Source organism: Mobula birostris, chromosome 14 (assembly GCF_030028105.1).
Source record: "Mobula birostris isolate sMobBir1 chromosome 14, sMobBir1.hap1, whole genome shotgun sequence".
NCBI classification, from domain to species: Eukaryota; Metazoa; Chordata; class Chondrichthyes; order Myliobatiformes; family Myliobatidae; genus Mobula; species Mobula birostris.
Genome location: NC_092383.1, coordinates 41,182,362 through 41,202,132, shown reverse-complemented (window position 1 = coordinate 41,202,132; position 19,771 = coordinate 41,182,362). Strand labels below are relative to the sequence as shown.

The 19,771-nt window shown below is 41.0% G+C and overlaps 1 protein-coding gene across 1 annotated transcript in view; it reads right to left on the bottom strand.

Moving 5' to 3' along the window:
- Positions 1–2,887: 2,887 nt before the first annotated feature.
- Positions 2,888–19,771, bottom strand: part of aldh1a2 (aldehyde dehydrogenase 1 family, member A2) — a 111,456-nt gene continuing 94,572 nt past the window's right edge. Inside the window, exons 8-13 of the mRNA XM_072278433.1 lie at positions 18,240–18,342; positions 16,516–16,700; positions 11,805–11,969; positions 11,516–11,673; positions 8,089–8,163; positions 2,888–7,876 (exon numbers count right to left, since the gene is read on the bottom strand). Coding sequence (XP_072134534.1) covers positions 7,804–7,876; positions 8,089–8,163; positions 11,516–11,673; positions 11,805–11,969; positions 16,516–16,700; positions 18,240–18,342 — 759 coding nt within the window. The 3' untranslated portion in view covers positions 2,888–7,803. The remainder of the gene's footprint in view (positions 7,877–8,088; positions 8,164–11,515; positions 11,674–11,804; positions 11,970–16,515; positions 16,701–18,239; positions 18,343–19,771) is intronic.

Genomic DNA, 19,771 nt, shown 5'->3' with positions numbered 1-19,771 from the left:
AGAAGACACAGGAGAATAAAAGTCCAGATGACCAGACCGAAGAGCAGCTTCTTCCCCTTGGCTATCAGGCTCCTGAAGCAGTCACCTCTTTACATCCCCTTCCCCAGCGGTGTTGCAACGTTCTCACAATCTTCATTTTACCTCTCAGTCATTTCTTTATGCACCACTAACCTTGTTGTTTTGTCCTTGACATTGTACTACAGTTGGTTTGCAGATATAGCATGCTATCAAGAAGCCAAATTGAATATCACCATTTCTACGGGGATTAAATGTATTTGTATAGGGTACTGATGAAGTTGCACCTGGAGTACAATGCACAGTTCTGATCTCCTTACCTGAGGAAAGCTATACTGGCTTTGGAGATGGTACAGAGGAAGTTCCACAGGTTGACTCTGGAGATGAATGGTTAGCTAATGAGGAGAGATTAAGTTGCCTGGGGCCATACTCACTAGAATTCAGAAGAATTGCAGGTGACCTTATAAAATATATGAAATTATGAAAGGGATAGGGGCAGTAAAGTTATTTCCACTGATAGGTGAGACTAGACTTTGGGGGATATAGCTCCTCACATTCTTCATTCTCTCAACCCAAAAACTATGCACATTGAATTAGTCTGGAATTCCTAGACAGCGTCATATGAAGGCCAACCTTTCAGTCTGTGAATAGCGAGGAAGGAATATAGATCAGATGGAAAATTGAGCAGATAAATGTCAGGTGCAGTTTAATTGAAAAACTGTGAGGTGTTGTACTTTGGGAGGTTAAATGCCAGAGCAAAGTATATGATAAATGGTAGGACCCATCAAAGCATTGACCTTGGGGTGCAAGTTCATAGCCCCCTGTAAGTGATAACACTAGATCATCGGGTATTGAAGAAGGCATATGGCACCATTGCCTTCATAAGCAATGTTTATAAAAGTTGACAATTCATGTTGCAGCTGTATGGAATTTTGCTTAGGTCATATTTGGAGTATTGCATACATTTCTGATCACCCCATCAGAGGGAAAATATGAAGCCTTTGGAAAGGGTGCAGAAGAGGATCACCAGGATTGGAGTGCAGAGGTCAAAGTAGAAGGTTAAACAAACTTAGATTTGTTTGCCTGGAATGTTGGAGGCTCAGGGGGGTGACCTAATGGAAGTATAATTAGAGGCATAGATAGGGTTTATCAAGTTAAGGTTAGTCAAAGAAAAATACTGCACAGAAACAGGCCCTTCAGCCAATCTAGTCCATGCCAAACTATTTAAACCTCCTACTCCCATCGACCTACACCGGGATCATAGCTTTCCATCCATGTACCTATCCAAGCTTCTCTTAAACTTTGAAATTGCACTGGCAACTCCCTCCACACTCTCATGACCCTTTGATTGAAGAAGTTATCCCTCATATTCCCCTTAAACTTTTCATCTTTCACCCTTACCACATGACCGCTAGTAGTCCCACCCAATCTCAGTGAAAAAAGCCTGCTTGCATTTATCCTACCTATAACCCCTCTTAATTTTGTATACCTCTATCAAATCTCCTCTCAGTCTTCCACATTCTAAGGAATAAAGTCTTAACCTATTCAATCTTTCCTTATCACTCAGGTCCTCCAGTCCCTGGAACACCCTTGTAAATTTGACCTGTACACTTTCAACCTTATTTATATCTTTCACGTAGGTAGCTACTGCTTCAGTGTATCAGGAGGACCGTGGTTTTTTTTTTGTTAAGTCAGTGGAGTGATAGAAGCAGATCTGATAGCAACATTTAAGAGGCATTTGGACTGACACATGTACAGGCAGGTACTGGAGGAATGTAAACCCAGCTCAGTACAGACCTGGTGAGCTATCCGAGGAGCTCTGGAGGAAACTGCAGTGCTTTTGTAGTTGGTGCTCAGAGCAGTGCATCTGTAGTATAGGGGGAGAATGTTTCAGAGTGTGGATGGGGAACTGAGCAGCATAATGGTAAGAAAGCTTTTGCTGCAATTCACCCAAATTGTAGACCCTATTTCCAGCCATGTACTTATATTGATTGTGCACTTAAGTGCCCAGTTGGTGATAATTTTCTGAACTGTGACTATGGGGCTGAGCCATTATAAAGCTGTTGAAAATCAAATGCTCTCTCTTTTTGGACTCTCTTTTTTGGAAATAGTCAGTGACTGATATTTCGTAGCTTATCCGATAGAGAGAGGCTGGTGTGGATACCCGTCAATTTATCTACCAGAAAACCTTACTACACCTCAAGTATGATAAAGTTATCACCATTCTTGGCTTTATTATCAGTTTTCTGGTGCTCTGGTCAAACCACTGACGATCAAGGACAATGTTCAGGTTCGGGAGGCAGAGCAAAGGAAACAGAAAGATCTCTACTGTGGATGTTCAGATGCTTCAGAGTGTGTTATGAAAAAGCAGGGGTGACCTGGGTTGGAAATTCATTCGTTATTTCATACTCTGTACATCAGTGACAAGAATTGGTGTACTTCACTAAAGAGGAAGGCTTCTACAACTCCGATTTCGATCACGGTTTATAGAGAGCATTAGGCTGCTGAGATGAACTCAGAAAACTATTTTAAATTGTGACAACAAGGTGCACAAGTAAGAGATATTTTCAGCGTGAATTCTTTATACAGATTAAATTCTGTGATAGAGATTTCGTCCAAGTGGGAGTTCAGAAGCAGCAGCAAAGGAGATTAATAATTTCTCTAGATGGTGAATTAAGGTGGAATGAAATGACTTTCCTATTCACAATGATAAGGAACTTTGCTTAACCAGCTGCACAGGTGAGTTTAATTGCTGTGCCTTCTCTACATCTGATCTCCAAACAGACTGAATGAATTTAAACATTTTCTATTTCACAATGCATCAAAAATAACAATGACTGATCACAGACATCTTAACAAAACAAAACCTTTATTAGCTGTAGGATGAATTGCTAAAATGTTCACTTTTATTTCTGGGTATACTCAAATAACCAAATATTTATGCAGGCTTTTCCATGCGTACATTATTTACACTTCAACTCTAGCATGATAAAAGTCAAGATATTGAGCAGTTAATGCACTTTCATACATTGCAATAAAAAATATTAATAATATTTAGCTGTAGGGAAGGATCCAATCTGATAATTTAATCATAAATTTCTGGTGGGGCTTTAATTCATGGCAGGTGTCAGATCTGGGCGTGTAAGTGTACATTTGCCAGGGCTAAGTTCACCCATTACTCTTTCATTGGAGTGTAGCTCTGGGGAAGGAGAGACGGACGAGGCTCCAACCGTGAAATTCTGTATTTATTAAGCAAAATAGTGAAGGGTAAGGTGTCATTCTCTACATTCAAGACTTCTGTCTTCCTGGAATGCACAAAACGTAGGTAATGGGAACGATGTTTCGAGGACACACTGGGGTCTAGTCTCCCATTGCTGGACTATTTATATTGGTGTTATTGCAAACAACACAATGCAATCAATTTTCCATTCTAAACCATCAGCAGAGTTTCAGTCAAACGACTTTTACATAATTTTAACACTCTGATACTAAATGTGTCTTGTTTTTTAATGAAAAACAGCATAGAAAATAACTTTATATATTCATAGTACATAATTGTATATACATGATTTCAAAACTGCAATACAGTTATCAAGAAGGAAGTTGCAGTCATTCAATCAGTGTATAAAAGTTTACGGATTTACACATTATTGCTTTTTTGTGACATCACATCAGCCATAGGTGATTTAAAACAGAAAAACTAAAAGATGGCACAAATGGTGAAACTTTGTAAAATTAATGCTCAGATTTCTTAGGTGGAGTAAAAAGTATGAATTAAAACAATAATAGATTAACATTCCTTGTGATTATAACACAACAAAAAATATGTCAAAAGCACAAAAGCCTTTAGATGACAGTTTTATGAACAGATAAATGCTTGTGAATTTACATGAAATTCCCCTGCTTATGCTCTTGATAAATATGTGAGCCCTGTTGACTAACATTTCTGCTCCCTGGAGTAAGGAACATGAAAGTTGACTTCACTGAATATTTCAGAGGCTTGGCTGGGTAAATGGCAAGAGTTGGAGAGTCTTGAACCAGGACCATATTATCAGGACAAGGGTTCACCCATTTAGTACTGCGGCGAGCAAGTCTCTACTCTGGAGGGCTGTCAATACTTAATACTCAGATCAATGGAATTTAGGGTATTACCAGAATCAGAGGGTGTGGAATTAGGACAGAAAATTGGAATTGATGTGTAAGTTCAAGCAAGACTTTATTCAAAAGCAGAGCAGGTGCATTAGAACAGAACAGATGGCCTATTCCTGTTCTTATTTTCTGTGTCTTTTGATAATATATTGGATTAAACAAAGTCCTTTGACCACACAAGCTGTCATTAAAGTCATCAATACAAAAATGATCTATTTAAAGCAGAAACAGCTTTGTAAGTACTTTGGCATCCTCCATTTCATTTCATACGTTCTTTGATTTCTTTTTGGCTCTCATTTCAGATTCCATGGTTGATAAGGAAATTTTGTCTCAATGATCTGTGCTACATGCTGCCTCATTTCTTAATCAATGACGTTTAGCAACCCAACAGCAGAATTTCATTTTAGAAACGTTGCAGTACAGTATAAAGTTGGGGTTAAATCACCCATCTGGCACAAGCAATATTCTTTCTCAATAGTAATTAATAGGAAACATTTCAATACATATTAAATCAATCAGATGTCCAAAGTAGTCAAAGTTATTTAATGACTGTCTGGTGCCTGGTCGGACTTGGCCGACTGGCTTGCAGTAAGATGCATCAATCAGTGGTTTTAAGCTTTCCAATGCATCCAAAATCAAAATGTTATCCCACATGGAAAAGTGAAGGTTAATCACCAACATAATGGCAACCCAGCCTACGCTGGAAGGGGAAATGGCATGTTTCAGACAGAACTGCCATCTAAATTAAGATTTTGGAAACCGTGTTTGTTTTGGCCTTGGAGAACGCCTGGAAGAGTCATGCACTGTTTACACCAGAATGCGGTTAAGAGCCAAATGATGTGGGGAGGTGATTTATTGCAATTCAAAGGCCTGTCATTTCAGAGGTGAGAAGGAACATACAACTGCTGAACAAATCCACAAGAAGGCAATGCGCTGGTGAGGTACGGGCTGGAGTTTGGGAGCACAACACGTGGGCAGCTCACTGAGACTCTGTAAATAAATGGAGTTCGGGCTGGTTTTCTGGGACAAATGCTTGAAGAGCAAAAGTTGAGAGCATTTTGTTGGAACTAACAGTGTGCAGAAGCCCCTCGGCGTTTGCATCTTATGGGTTTGTAGGTAATGAGCAGGGTATTGTACTGGGCATTGTGGAACTGTAAAATATTGTTTTGACCTGGTGATAGTTAGTTTCCCTCTCCCACCAACACCAGATTACAGGCTAGAAATGTGTCACAAAAGATGTCAGAAAGCTGACCACTGTCAGCCTGTAACCAGACAGAGGATCCTGGCCCTTGAATCGAGGTAAATTGTGGGCGAGGTGGGAAGTAGAAACTTTATCCTCTCCCTCACATGGATCCTGTGCCCAGGCCAGCAGTGGGATCACAGGCTTGTTTGCCCGGTGGTAAATAGGCCTCAACAGTGTTGTGCTGCAGCTGAAGTACCCACCTGAGGTGGGGGCGGGCTTGGGGGAGGGGTAGAATCATGCCACAAGTTCCCCATACTATCGATGGGAAAGCATAACAGATGGCTTGAGGGTGATACTACAGCTATTAGGAACATTTGAACACACTACAAGATGACTCAAACAACTTCATTTGGATGGGAATGCTGGTCAAAATAGAAATTGTGATGCAGAGAGTTGGCGAGCCCGGTAAGAGAGAAGGAGAAGCTGAAACAGCCGAAGGAATCTAAGTATACGGTCATGAGTTGTGATGCAGGGGTAGCGGAGTCTTGGGTAGAACTACCCTCATTTGTTAAATCATCGACCTTTGAGTTGCAAGAAGTAAGATTCTGGAAAGGTGTATAGTGCCACAAGGCTGCTGATCAAACTGGGATCAAGAACTGCCACTGTTTAAAAACTCAAAATGGACCCATGGGGGCAGACATAACCTCCAGCACTACCCCAGTCATGTCTGGATCACTTCCAGAATCTACAGGTGACAGGATAGGAGCCGAAGACTGGGGAGTTCAGTTCTGTCCCAAACCCTCCCTGGTTCCAGAATCTCTCTGCCTCCTTGGCATTCCCAGCAAAAGACAACTGCTGGTGCATGCCTAAAGAATTGGATCTCCAGGGGATCCTTTAAGGGGATGTCTTTAAGGGGAAACAAGGGGAAGGATAGCTTTGAGCAAATTTCTAATTCTCAGTAATCTGTACATGGCAGGCAGAGTCTGTGAGAAATGGCCAGTGTATTGACAACAAAAACACCACACATGTACTGAAATAGAGTGGATTCTGGTTAATTGGGCCATCAGTTAATTAGGGCAGCCACATATTTGGGACAATTCTTAAAGAACAAAGACTAATCAAGAAACTTGCTAGGGTTCCATTCATTTATTTGGGACTATGCCACTTAATTGGGGCAGGAGACCGTTAAGGAACAGTTGCTAACTAGCATTAGTCACATGCCCTTGCGTGTTCGTTAGACACTACACTGTGCTTAGAGGGGACAGTTTTTAAATGTGTAGACTTATGCTCAAAAAGCAGTGATTTTAGTTGTGTAGACTTATGCTCAAAAAGCAGTGATTTTTGTCACTGAATAAGCAGTAAGATAATTCAGAACTGTTTTGCTCACTGTGATTGCAAGCATTCAGGCTTGGAGATGCCAGAAGCAGCTGGGAGTGAAAATGAAATGATCTCACTACTTCAGTAAGTTAGGAACTATGAAAAATTTGAAGGTATTAACAATCATCTTGAATCTTATAATGAAAATGAAGATTTGGAGGATGCAATCGTCAAAAAATTTATAAAGGCAGTCCATTAACTACACTAGGTGTCTGCACTGATTTTGTTAATTTACAGTAAATCAAAAGATCACAGCAGCATACACTGGATTAATTCCTCCGTCAATAACTATTAGGAACTAATACACAGTTTTATACTACTGTAGTGGTATTGGTAGTGTTCTAATTTGTTCTGTAACTCATTAATTAACCGTTACTCAGTTAAACAGTGATTTGTCTTTTTTATATCTTTTTAAATATTTCCTTGAAACTTTGGCTAATTGGGGCAGCCGTTTAATTGGGCCAAAAGGTGAACATTCTGAAAAGTTCCAATTAACCGGAATCCACTGTACTTGTATCTGGGCAGCCAGAGGAACCACTCAAACAACATCCCAAATCATGTAGCTCATTTACAAAGTTTTTGATTTCTTCTCTTCTGCTTATGCTTCTCCACAGCCACTTTCAAAGAAGAGCAAGGGTCATGGGGGCCACCCTTTTAACCTCCTCTTACACTTGCCACTGCTCTGAGCTGATCACAGGCAAATCCTCTGGCACCATTTTTTATCATGCATTATTTATCCTGAATGCCAAGTCTCAAATTAATGGAAAGAAATGAGAAGTTATCCAGCAGTTCCAGTGGCACCGTTGAGTCCATGGTGTATTGAGACTCCACAGTTTATGGGTTATGCAAGATTAAGGGTGACTGAAGGGGAACCATTTAATGAAAGCACTCAGGGGGATTTGCTGAGATTATTGTATTTTCTTCAAATACACAGTATTTGTGGTACATATACATTCACTAGTATATTTTTTTTTACATTTTATAAGATAAAGCTTCAACCATATGCTGCACAACCACTGTTGTGTGTGTTTGTCTTGCTGGTAAGTGAGAGGATTCTCTGTGTCCACCTCACAGCACGCTTAAGAATTCTTCTGCTGAATTTTGACAGTCACGGTTTTGATTTCAGTGTATTCCCTTAGTCCGTACTCTCCCCTGAAGATGCAAAAAATATTTCATTACATGATTGACTAACTTAATGCAATGTTGTCACTTTTTGAAAAAAATACAATTTAAATGTTTCATAGTTTAAGATTTTACTGTTGCTTAATGTTCATGTTCATCAGTGGATGTGTCAGCAGAAATTCAACAGCACACTTTGGTGAGAAACTCAGTGTTTTGAAATCTGAGTCTATAAACCTACTTACATTTCTCTGCCATTGCCAGACATTTTAAATCCTCCAAAGGGACTCTGGACATTTAAGGCATTGTAACAATTAATCCTGCAATAAAGAAAGAATGAATTTAATTTGAATTCAATTACTGTTCAGAGAAACGTTTTTAACTACAAAGTCCACAAGCATGACTGCTGGAGAAATAGTCAAGGATGATTTGTAACAGAATTCACGGGAGAGTTTGGCGCATGGCACATGACAGTGAATTTAATTGCTGTGGACAAGCAAAATCTGGAAATTTGTGAAATGAAAAAGTGGGGGTGGGAAGCACTACCAACGAGATGCAAGCAGAATAAACTCAAACTAATCAGAACAGATAGCAGGTCTAAACTTAAATTATGTCACAATTTAGCTCTCTTCCAAAACCTTAATGAAAAATTGCCCTGTGTCAGTAATCATAGTATCGTGGAGTGGATTCAGTTCTTGGAGTAACTCCCACTCCTTAAAATTCCTTGGTGCTAAGCCAGGATTTCTAAAATATGAGTCAATTTGGAGCATACTTTTAATGAGTTTGTGATTTGCTGTTATCAGCCTCACTAAATATGTTTCTAAAATGACCTTATGTATGTAAAACACACACATTAACAGATAATCATGCCTGTGTGCGTATTTTAGCATTTTCTGATTTTTTAAGAGAACTATTTTCATTAAATTGTTTCCATAAACAAGTCTCTATACATGATAGTAGGTAATGAATAGGATTAAAGTTCATTCCATTCATTTATGGGTGGGTGATGGACACTTTATTAAAAATACATCCTAGTACAAAGACTGCAGCAATGTATAATATCAGGTAAAAAATGTAGACATGTAAGTACAAGCTTAGCTGCTGTGAATAAATATTGATGTGATCCAGATGTACACAATAAATTAGATAGCAGAAGAAATACTTTTAGGTTCAAATCCAGTTGCTTTTCACTAATTATTAAATTTGCCAATCTGCTGTTTAAGTGGTGGGATCTGTGCAACTCTGGATGTGTGTGTGAGTGGAGCATCGTATTTTTTGTGTACGTGTCAATGCTTTACTGGTACATTCATTAGCAATTGAGTATTAAATTTTAGACAATAACAAACTGACTCCCAAATTTGGCATTTTATTTTGGATTAGCTATTGAGCATATAATTAATTTCAACTTTTCAAATCTGGACAAGAGATAACTTGCAATTGTATCTGAAAGCACTGTGATAATTTATATCAATGTTTTTACTCTTTGCTTAGATCCAATCATTTCTGATCAGCAAACTTCTAGTTCCTCCTTTCAGAAACCCATTCCAGAGGATCCTGAGGAGGGAGGTGTTGGATGGAATTGGCTACAGCTGGCTTCTAAGCAGCCTTCAGAGCAGAAAACATGACAGGAAAAGAGGCCATAAAATTTCTCATAAATTTGTGCGTGCTCCACACCCCAACCTCCAACCCAACCAGTGTTCCTTTAACATTAGATCAAAGAATGAAGCTGGTCTTTATCATCCTTATACACGTGACATTGCCCATTTAGTCACCGACAACAGCAGATCCATTTACCTCTTCCATTTCACTACAAAAGCCCAAGGTATTCAAACTCAGATGAAATGGATACACATTTCATCAACTTTGAAGTAAAAATACTCGAAGATGAAAAGAGTGCCTTATAGTACAAAAACAGTTGTTTTCTCTAACTTATAAATAGACAACAATCTCATTTATTATTATATACCTTGGAATCTGCTAATCTTGAATAAAACACAAGGTAGAAATTAACATCAGAAAGAGTTGAAGAAGATGGCAGAGTTTGTCATCGAAACTTCGGTTAAATTTGATACCTGTACCAGTTTAAAGGTTTATTCATCAGCAAGAGCTGTTTGAAACAGTCCACCACACTACATGAGGTTGGAAGCCATATGAAGCAGGAGGCTGGGCAATGCCTTGTGCCAGAAACAGCCCTGGCAGCAGCCAGCATTGTAACAGAGTTGCCAAGTTCCTAAAGTAATGAGTGATGCAAAAGCACATCAACTGATTTGGACAGCTTGAATCCATTGTTCAAAGACTGTCCTCCCCACACACAGTATCTGAAATCCATACACTGCTCAGAATAAAGTGTTAGAAAAGCAGCAACACATTTCAGGAGGATAGAGACAGACCGCCAAAACACAAGGGAGATAAAATTAAATGCGAAAAAGTGTGAAGTGATGAATTTTTTAAGGAACAACAAAGGAGACAATATATATTAAATGGTGCAATGCTGAAGAGGGATATAGAAACAGAGAGATTTGGAAACATGCAAACAGACATGTACTATTCTCTGAAAGTGACAGGACAAGATGCAGGTTGCTTCTAAAGTAGACGGACTCCCTGGCTTTGGATATAGAGTACCATAGGAAAAAGGAAATGGTAAACTTGAATAAGTTAACATTAGATAGGAAAGGTAGCGAGTTATGGGCCAAACATAAGCAGATGGGACTAGCTTAGATGGGCTTGTCAGGCAGTGTGGCTAAGTTAGGTAAAAGGGCTTGAGTCCATACTGTGGGACTCTATGTCTCGAAGGAGATTGGTTGAGCATTTATTGGAATATTAAGGATGAATGAGCAGAAGTAGATCAAGAGAAATCTAAAGAAGTATTAAACACAAGGATTAGAGAGGGAGAAACTGTTTCCATTGGAAAGAAGGTCGACAATCAGAGAGCACAGATTTAAGATATCTGGCAAAACAGTGAATGGGGAAATGTGACTGATTTTACAGGGAGTCGTTAGGTTTGGGAAACATTGCCTGAAGAGTGCTGGTTGCAGTAACATTCAATAGTGAATTGGATAAGTATTTGACTGTGAAACATTTGCAGGTGACATAAATGGAGATATCACAGGTACAATGGGTTGAATGGCCTATTTCTGACCTCATCTGGTATTGGTGAGTGTAAAATGGTAATTTTGGGGGTATAAAGTTTTGCTTTTCTTGTTCTCAAAGATAAATACAGTATTTTTAAAGTAAATGTGGCCCAGAGTGCTGCTAAATATGTTGGTTGAGAATTATGTGATTGACTACTTGGTGTATATAAAAATCCAAACATTTGTAGAAGTGTTGATGTGTTAAAAATGCACAATCCCAACACAGTATCATGGAAGAAAACTCTTAGAAAGATTTCCCGGTCTGTGCTCCTTTTATGCAAGACATGAAAAAATATTGCAAGATTTATTCATTTTTAATTCTCATTGGAGAGTTGAGTGAATGCATCAGATTTGAGGATGTCTAAACAAAATTACCTAGAAATCCTTTACAAGCAGAGTTTTGTTGACCTGATGCATTGATTATGTAGGGAGGCTGATGATCAGTTAGACAAGTGATCTAATTAGGCAGCTGATCTAACTCCGAGAGTCATATCTCCACTGTGTTAATGCAATACACTGGTAACATTACGTTCTTTCTTACCAGACTGTTCCAGCCTGCATTGCTGCAGAAACTGTTAGTGCTTTATCGATGTCCTTGGTGAAGACAGCAGCTACCAGTCCAAACTGAGAATTATTGGCCCTTTCCACTACCTCTTCCATGGTTTTGAACTTAATAATTAGTTGAACTGGGCCAAAAATCTAAAATAAATGAACAGAAATGCTCAGAATTAAACAGAAATTGGCAGTGATATAGCATTCCAAGAATTTCAATGAACGGTGGAGTCTAACTACTTTATACAGGAAGTACTTGGCAGTTTGGACTCTTATACCTCTTCCTTTGCTATCCGCATGTCATCTGTCACATTTGAAAACACAGTTGGCTCAATGAAGAATCCTTTCTTTCCCAGTGATTTGCCACCACATTCGAGCTTTGCTCCTTCAGCTATACCACTGAGGACAAGATCAAGGACTTTGTCACTTTGTAGTTTGTCAATCTGAAAACAAATGAAATGCATCAGAGCAACAAACCATCACTATGAGCCGAAGGATATAGTATTTGGCATATAGTAGACCAGAAGACCAGAAGACCTAACAGCAGAATTAGGCCATTTGGCCCATTGAGTCTGCTCTGCTATTCTATCATGGCTGATTTAATATCCCTCTCAATCCCATTCTCCTACCTTCACCCCATAACCTTTGACACCCTGATTAATCATGAACCTATTAACCTAGGCCTCAACCCAATGACTTGGACTGCACAGCCATCTGTAGCAAAGAATTCCACAGATTCACCACCCTCTGGCTAAAGAAATTTCCCCTCATCTCTGTTCAAAATGGGCATCCTTCAATTGTGAGACTATTGACCCATCCTGTTCCTAACTTCCACCCACAGAGACTCCGTAGACAATCACTCCATAACTTCCTCCTTTTCTGCAGCCGTGACACTATCTCTGATCGGCAGTGCCATGCCCCCACCTCCTTTGCCTCCCTCCCTGTCCTTTCTGAAACATCTAAAGTCTGGCACTCGAAGTAACCATTCCTGTCCCTGAGCCATCCAAGTCTTTGTAATGGCCACAATATCATAGCTCCAAGTACTGATCCGCACTCTAAGCTCATCCGCTTTGTTCATAATACGCCTTGTGTTAAAATAGATACATCTCAAACCATCGGTCTGAGCACATCCCTTCTCTATCATTTGCCTATCCTCCCTCTCGCACTGTCTGCAAGATTTCTCTATTTGTGAGCCAACTGCCTCTTCCTCCGTCTCTTCAGTTCGGTTCCCACCCCCCAGCAATGCTAGTTTAAACTCTCCCCAATAGCCTTTGAAAACCTCCCCACCAGGATATTGGTCCCCCTGGGATTCAAGTGCAACCCGTCCTTTTTATATAGGTCATACCTGCCCTAAAAGAGGTCCCAATGATCCAGAAATCTGAATCCCTGCCCCTGCTCCAATCCCTCAGCCACGCATTTATCCTCCACCCCATTCTATTCCTATTCTCACTGTCGCATGGCTCAGGCAGAAATCCCGAGATTACTACCTTTGAGATCCTGCTTCTCAAGTTCCTTCCTAACTCCCTGTAGTTTATTTTCAGGACCTCCTCCCTTTTCCTACCTACGTCGTTGGTACCAATATGTACCATGACCGCTGTCTGTTCTCCTTCCCACTTCAGGGTATTGTGGATGTGATCAGAAACATCCCGGATCCTGGCACCTGGGAGGCAAACTACCATGCGTGTTTCTTTCCTGCGTCCACAGAATTGCTTGTCTGACCCCCTAACTATAGAGTCGCCTATCACTGCTGCCATCCTCTTCCTTTCCCTACCCTTCTGAGACATAGGGCCAGACTCTGTCCCAGAGGTGCCGCCACTGTTGCGTCCCCCAGGTAGGCTGCTCCCCCCCCCCCAATAGTACTCAAACAGGAGTGCTTATTGTTAAGGGAGATAGCCACAGGGGCATCTAACTCCTGCCCTTCCCTCTCCTGACTGTTACCCAATTATCTGTCTCCCAAGGCCCCAGTGTGACTACCTGCCTATAGCTCCTCTCTATCACCTTCTCACTCTCCCTGACCAGACAAAGGTCATCGAGCTGCATCTCCAGTTCCCTAACCCGGTACCTAAGGAGCTGCAGCTTGACGCACCTGGTGCAAATGCGACTGTCCGGGAGGTTGACGGCTGAAAGTCTCCAGGACTTACCACATCTGACACCAAGCACAGAAAACCAGCCTTACACATATTCTTTCTGTCTGTATTCTACATAGGCAACCTACCTCGCCTCGACCTGTTAACGCCAAAGCGCCGTTGAACCAAAGCCTTCCTACTCTGTCTCCCTCTACTCTGTCGCCCCCTCTAGAAAGCTAACTCCTTTTAAACTCTTCTCGCTGTCCTACCTGGCTGACGTCCACACACTTGTGCAGTCGTGCCCCGATCAAACCGCTGAAGAAATCATGTGTCTCCAAGTAATGCAAAAGCTTATCCTTAATAATAGACTCTAAAATCTTTCCAACCATTGAAGTCAGGCTAATTGACCCATAATTCCTTTTCTTCTGCCTCCTGCTCTTCTTAAAGAGTGGAGTGACATCCTCAGGAACTATTCAAGAATCTAGTGATTCCTGAAAGATCATTACTAATGTCTCCACAATCTGTTCAGTCACCTCTTTAAGAGCCCTGGGGTATAGTCCAACTGGTCCAGGTGACTTATCAATCTTCAGAATTTTCAGCTTCCCAAGCACCTTCTCCTTCGTAATAGCAACTACGCTCACTTCTGCCCCCTGACACTCATGGGTTTCTGGCATATTGCTAGTGTCTTCTACAGTGAAGATTGATGCAAAATATTTATTAAGTTCCTCCACGATTTCTTTGTCCCCCATTGCTACCTCTCCAGCGTCATTTTCTAGCATGGTCCAATATCCCTTTTTGTCTCTCTTTTACACTTTATATATCTGACAAAAGTCTCTGTATCCTCTTTCATATTATTGGCTAGCTTACCTTCATATTTCATCTGTTATCTCCTTATGGCTTTTTAGTTGCCTTTGGTTGGTTTTTAAAAGCTTCCCAATCCTCTCCCTTCTCATTAATTTTTGCTATAATATATGCCCTCTCTTTTGCTTTTGTGCGTCATTGACTTTCCTTGTCAGCCACAGTCGCCCCATCCTCCCTTTAGAATACTTCTTTATCTTTGGGATGTATCTTTCCTGCACCTTCCAAGTTGCACCCTGAAACACCGGCCATTGCTGTTCTGCCATCATCCCTGCTAGTGTCCCCTTCCAATCAACTTTGGCCAGCTCCTCTTTCATCCCTCTGTAATTCCCTTTATTCCAGTGTAACACTGATACATCTCGTTTTAGCTGCTCCTTCTCAAATTGCAGGGAGAATTCTATCATATTGTGATCATTGCCTCCTAAGGGTTCCTTTACCTGAAGCTTCCAAATCAAACCTGGGTCATTATATAAAATCCAATCCAGGATTTCCATTTGCCTGGTGAGCTCACCACAAGCTGCTGTAAAAAAAAATCTCATAGGCATTCTACAAATTCCATCTGTAGGCATTTAGCACCAACCGGATTTTCCCAATCTACCTACTTACTGAAATCCCCATGGTTATGGCAACGTTTCCCTTATTACGTGCCTTTTCTGTCTCCCATTGTAATTTATATCCCACATCCTGACTACTGTTCAAAAGCCCGTATATAACTCCCATCAGGGTCTTTTTACCCTTGCAGTTTCTTAACTCAACCCACAACAATTCTACCTCTGATTCTATGTCACCTCTTTCTAAGGATTTGATTACATTTTTTACCAACAGAGCCATCCCACCCTTTCTGCCTATCCGCTTGTCCTTTCGATACAATGTGTATCCTTAAATGTTAAGCCTCCAACTCTGATCTTCTTCCAGCCACAAATCGGAGATGCCCAGAACATCCTATCTGCCAATTTCTAACTGTGCTCCAAGATCATCTGCAATAAACCCAAACTTACATTACTCCATACAAAAGTCACAATATTCTATGAAGCTATCAAGAATTTATCATATAATGTACCACAACAAGACCAGCTGCTTTGAGAGAGAAATTATATTGCGGTTGCAAAATGTTCCACCTTATAACACAGCAGAAGAAACCTTAAGCCAAGAACAACCACCTGAAGCTTTGCCGAGCACCTAGGCTCCATCCGCCAGAGGGAGCAGGATCTCCCAGTGGCCACCCATTTTAATTCCACCTCCCATTCCCATTCCAATATGTCAATCCATAGCCTCCTCTACTGTCGTGATGAGGCCACATTCAAGTTGGAGGAACAACATATTATATTCCATCTGGGTAGCCTCCAACCTGATGGTGTGAACATCGATTTCTCGAACGTCTGGTAAAGATCTCCCCCCTTCACCATTCCCTATCCTCTTTTCCCTCTCTCACCTTATCTCCTTACCTGCCCATCGCCTTCCTCTGGTGCTCCTCCCACTTTTTCTTTCTTCCATGGCCTTCTGACCTCTCCTATTAGAATCCCCCTTTTCCAGCCCTGTAACTCTTTCACCAATCAACATCCCAGCCCTTTACTTCACCCCTCCCCCTCCCGGTTTCTCCTATCACCTTGTGTTTCTCCCTCCCTTCCCCCCACCTTTTAAATCTACCCCTCATCTTTTGTTCTCCAGTCCTGCTGAAGGGTCTTGGCCCAAAATGTAAACTGTACTCTTTTTCCAAGGATGCTGCCTGGCCTGCTGAGATCCTCCAGCACTTTGTGTGTGTTGCTTGGATTTCTAGCATCTGCAGATTTTCTCTTGTTTATGATCTGAAGCTTTCTGCCTCTGGAATGTGATGCTACTATTTACATGGTTTATTAAGATTAAAGTTAACTGTTTCATTCAGATGTTTTCGATGTATTGAAGAACACAGGTTGACCGTTGTGTTTTGATTCACTTTAAACAGAGACCCACATCTAGAACTCCTAAGAAACAAAGATAGAGCCTGATAAAACACCTCCTCTATTATAAAAGTGGATGAGTACTGACATAGCCATATTTTTGTTTGCTTTGCTTGAGAAAATCTTACTTGAGGCCCTTGCTCAGTAGCTGGATCAAAAGGATTTCCTACTGTTCTCCTCTGTGCACGCTCTGTACTCTTTTGGACAAACTCCTCGTAGATCGGCTCTTCCACGTAGATGCGGGATCCTGCTGTGCAGCACTGGCCTTGGTTGAAGAACACTCCCTGATGAGCCTGTTCCACAGCATAGTCCACTGTGAGAACAAGCCAACAGCACAGTACAAGGGTTAGTACCTCTCCTGAGTCAGGAAATGCCAGCAACAGTCTGGGCAATAAATTTCACAATAACTAAATTTTCCCAGCAAATGTTTACAGAAATGGTAAACCATGTACATCTAAAGTAAATATCATAAAAATTCAACATCTGTGGAACTAGATATCTGGTTTGATATCAAAAATTCTACATTTTCCTCTAAGTATGAAGGGATCTGCAACATCTGCCCATGATTTAAATGCCTACCTGTAAGAACCAAACAAATTCTTCCTTCATATATTCTCCCTTGTCAATAAATTAATCTGCCTCATTAGATATTTTTTGTGCAATTACTTCTCTCTTGCCACATGTACACACCACAAGATCTGGACTGACTTCTTACACATTGCCTGCTTTCCCTGTCACATGAAGTTCCAAGAGGAAAGGTTCTTAAACATCAGACATTTGAGAAACAGTAAGATGTTATACAAGCATCAGTATCGCTCTCTCCACAAACTCACCTCTGATCAGGGCTAATGTACAACTGGCCGAAGTGGATGGCAGAGGAATTGCTACTATTCACTCAACTACAACCAAAGTTGTGTGCGTGTGTGTGTGTGTGTGTGTGTGTGTGTGTGTGTGTGTGTGAGTGTGTGAGTGTGTGTGTGTGTGTGTGTGTGTGTGTGTGTGTGTGTGTGTGCATGTACAGCTGTCTATATGTGCATATAGAGTCATAGAAAAGTACAGCACAGAAACAGAAAATCTAGTCCATGCCAAACTATTCAAACTGCTTACTCCCATTGATCTACACCTGGACTATAGCCTTCTATATCCCTACCATCCATGTACCTATCCAAACTTCTCTTAAACGTTGAAATCGAACTTGCATGCACCATTTGCTGGCAGCTCATTCCACATTCTCATAATTCTCTGAGTGGAGAAGTTTCCCCTCATGTTCCCTTAAACGTTTCACCTTTCTCCCTTAACCCATGACCTCTAGTTGTAGTTCCACCCTACCTCAGTGGAAAAACCTGCTTGCATTTAACCTATCTATACCCCTCATAATTTTGTATACCTCTATCAAATCTCCACTCAGTCTTCTACATTCCAAGGAATAAAGTCCTAACATATTTCATCTTTCTTTATAACTCAGGTACTCCAGTCCTGGCAACATCCTTGTATATTCTCTCTGTACTTTTTCAACCTTATTTACATCTTTCTGTAGGTAAGTGACCAAAACTGCCCAAAATATTCCAAAGTAGGCCTCACCAACATCTTATATAACTTCAACATAAGCTCTTATCTCCTGCACTCATGAAGGCTTTCTTTACAACCCTATCAACTTGTGACACCACTTTCAATGAATTATGAACCTGTATACCCAGATCCCTTTGTTCTACCACACTCCTCAGTGCCTTACTGTTCACTGTATAAGACCTATGCTGGTTGGTCCTACTGTAGTGCAACACCTCACATTTGCATGTACTGTCCTGGTCTGTTTCTATTAAACACAATATTCAGTATTTTAAAATTAACCTACAGTCAGCATCTGCAAAAATAATGTTTGGGCTCTTTCCTCCCAGCTCCAGTGTTACTCTCTTCAGATTGCTCTTCCCAGCTGCTTCCTGGATCAGTTTCCCAACCTAATAGCAAAGACAGGATGCAAATATTAGTACATCTAAATATCAAAACAAGCTGTGCTCATACTCCAATTAAGGGAAAGTGATAACTCTTGAAAATATACAAACATCTTAAATAATCTTCAGAAACATCCTATTAATTTGCCTTAAATAAAGATTTGGCTAAGTAAATGTTAGCTCAGGTGAGTGGCATGTTTTGAGAGCAGCTATTTGTATGTCACCACAAGCTGTAACTTACCATCAGTCTGATGGAAGTGTGAGAGAGGAGGTATCCAGCACACTGGAGCAGCAGCAGCACATTCACATGTCTTACTCCTTTGGCACTCAAAGTCTTTAATGCTTTTCCTTTTTAAAATAAATCACACTCAGGGAAGACTGGAAACCCTGCCGTGTGACTGATGGGTTTTGTAGTTAATACAGCTGTTAACTCAGAGATTGGGCGGCTGGGATTTTAGTCCCTGTGTTAGTTGTATTTACTTTGACGGTCGTCCACATCCAGCTCACTACCAATGTGGGAGTTAGCACACACTTCAGATGTTTAATATTCAGAGCAGACTTCTTTACCAACTGAACAACATCATGGCACTGGGTTTTGCCAGAGGAGGTGACAAGCTGACATGAAGCCATCAGATGGCCTAGTCTGAAAATCTTCTCCTGTTGTAATACCCGACGAGTCCCCTATAAATAGCAGTTACACTGGCAAAGGTAAAAAAAAAATTGCAAAAACATTGAAATTCTTGGCTTGTTTGTTTGTGGGTGTCATACAAAGAACAGATGGCAATACTTGGAAATACTCGAAGACACTATCAGCTAGAACATTCACTGTGTTCTGTACAGATCCAACTGTGCCTCAGTTCACAAGTGCTGCACTCCAAACCCAGTTCCACCCCAAGAAGCCCATTACTGCTTTCCCAAAAAAAAACGCTATTACTGTTGGAGTTCTGAGTTCAAATGCAACATCCTCTGTAAGAAGTTTGTACATTCTTCCTGTGAGTGCGTGGGTATCCTCTGGGTGCTCCAGTTTCCTCCCACAGTCCAAAGATGTACCAGTTAGTAGCTTAATTAGTCACTATAAGTTGTCCTGTAATTCAGCTCGGATAAATGGGTGATATTAGGCTGGAGGGCCTGTTTCGTGCTGTATTTTTAATTTTAAAAGGATGCCATAGGCTCGAGCCCTCCCCAGTTACCTGAGACCTGAGCCCATGGCCTAGAAACTCAGTTGGGTACTGAGAGGGTGCTGCTGTTTGAATGAAATGTCAATGTGCAGTCCTGAGCGATCCTTCAAATGCGAGAGATGTTGGTCTTGAAGTGCGTGAGTGTCTTACTCATCTTACAAACAGAAAATGTGCATCTGAGCTTTCTGTGCACCACTCTGGATAAGCCCCCACCAGACTGGAAGACTTTCCTATGTGAGCTCCAATAATCCATCACC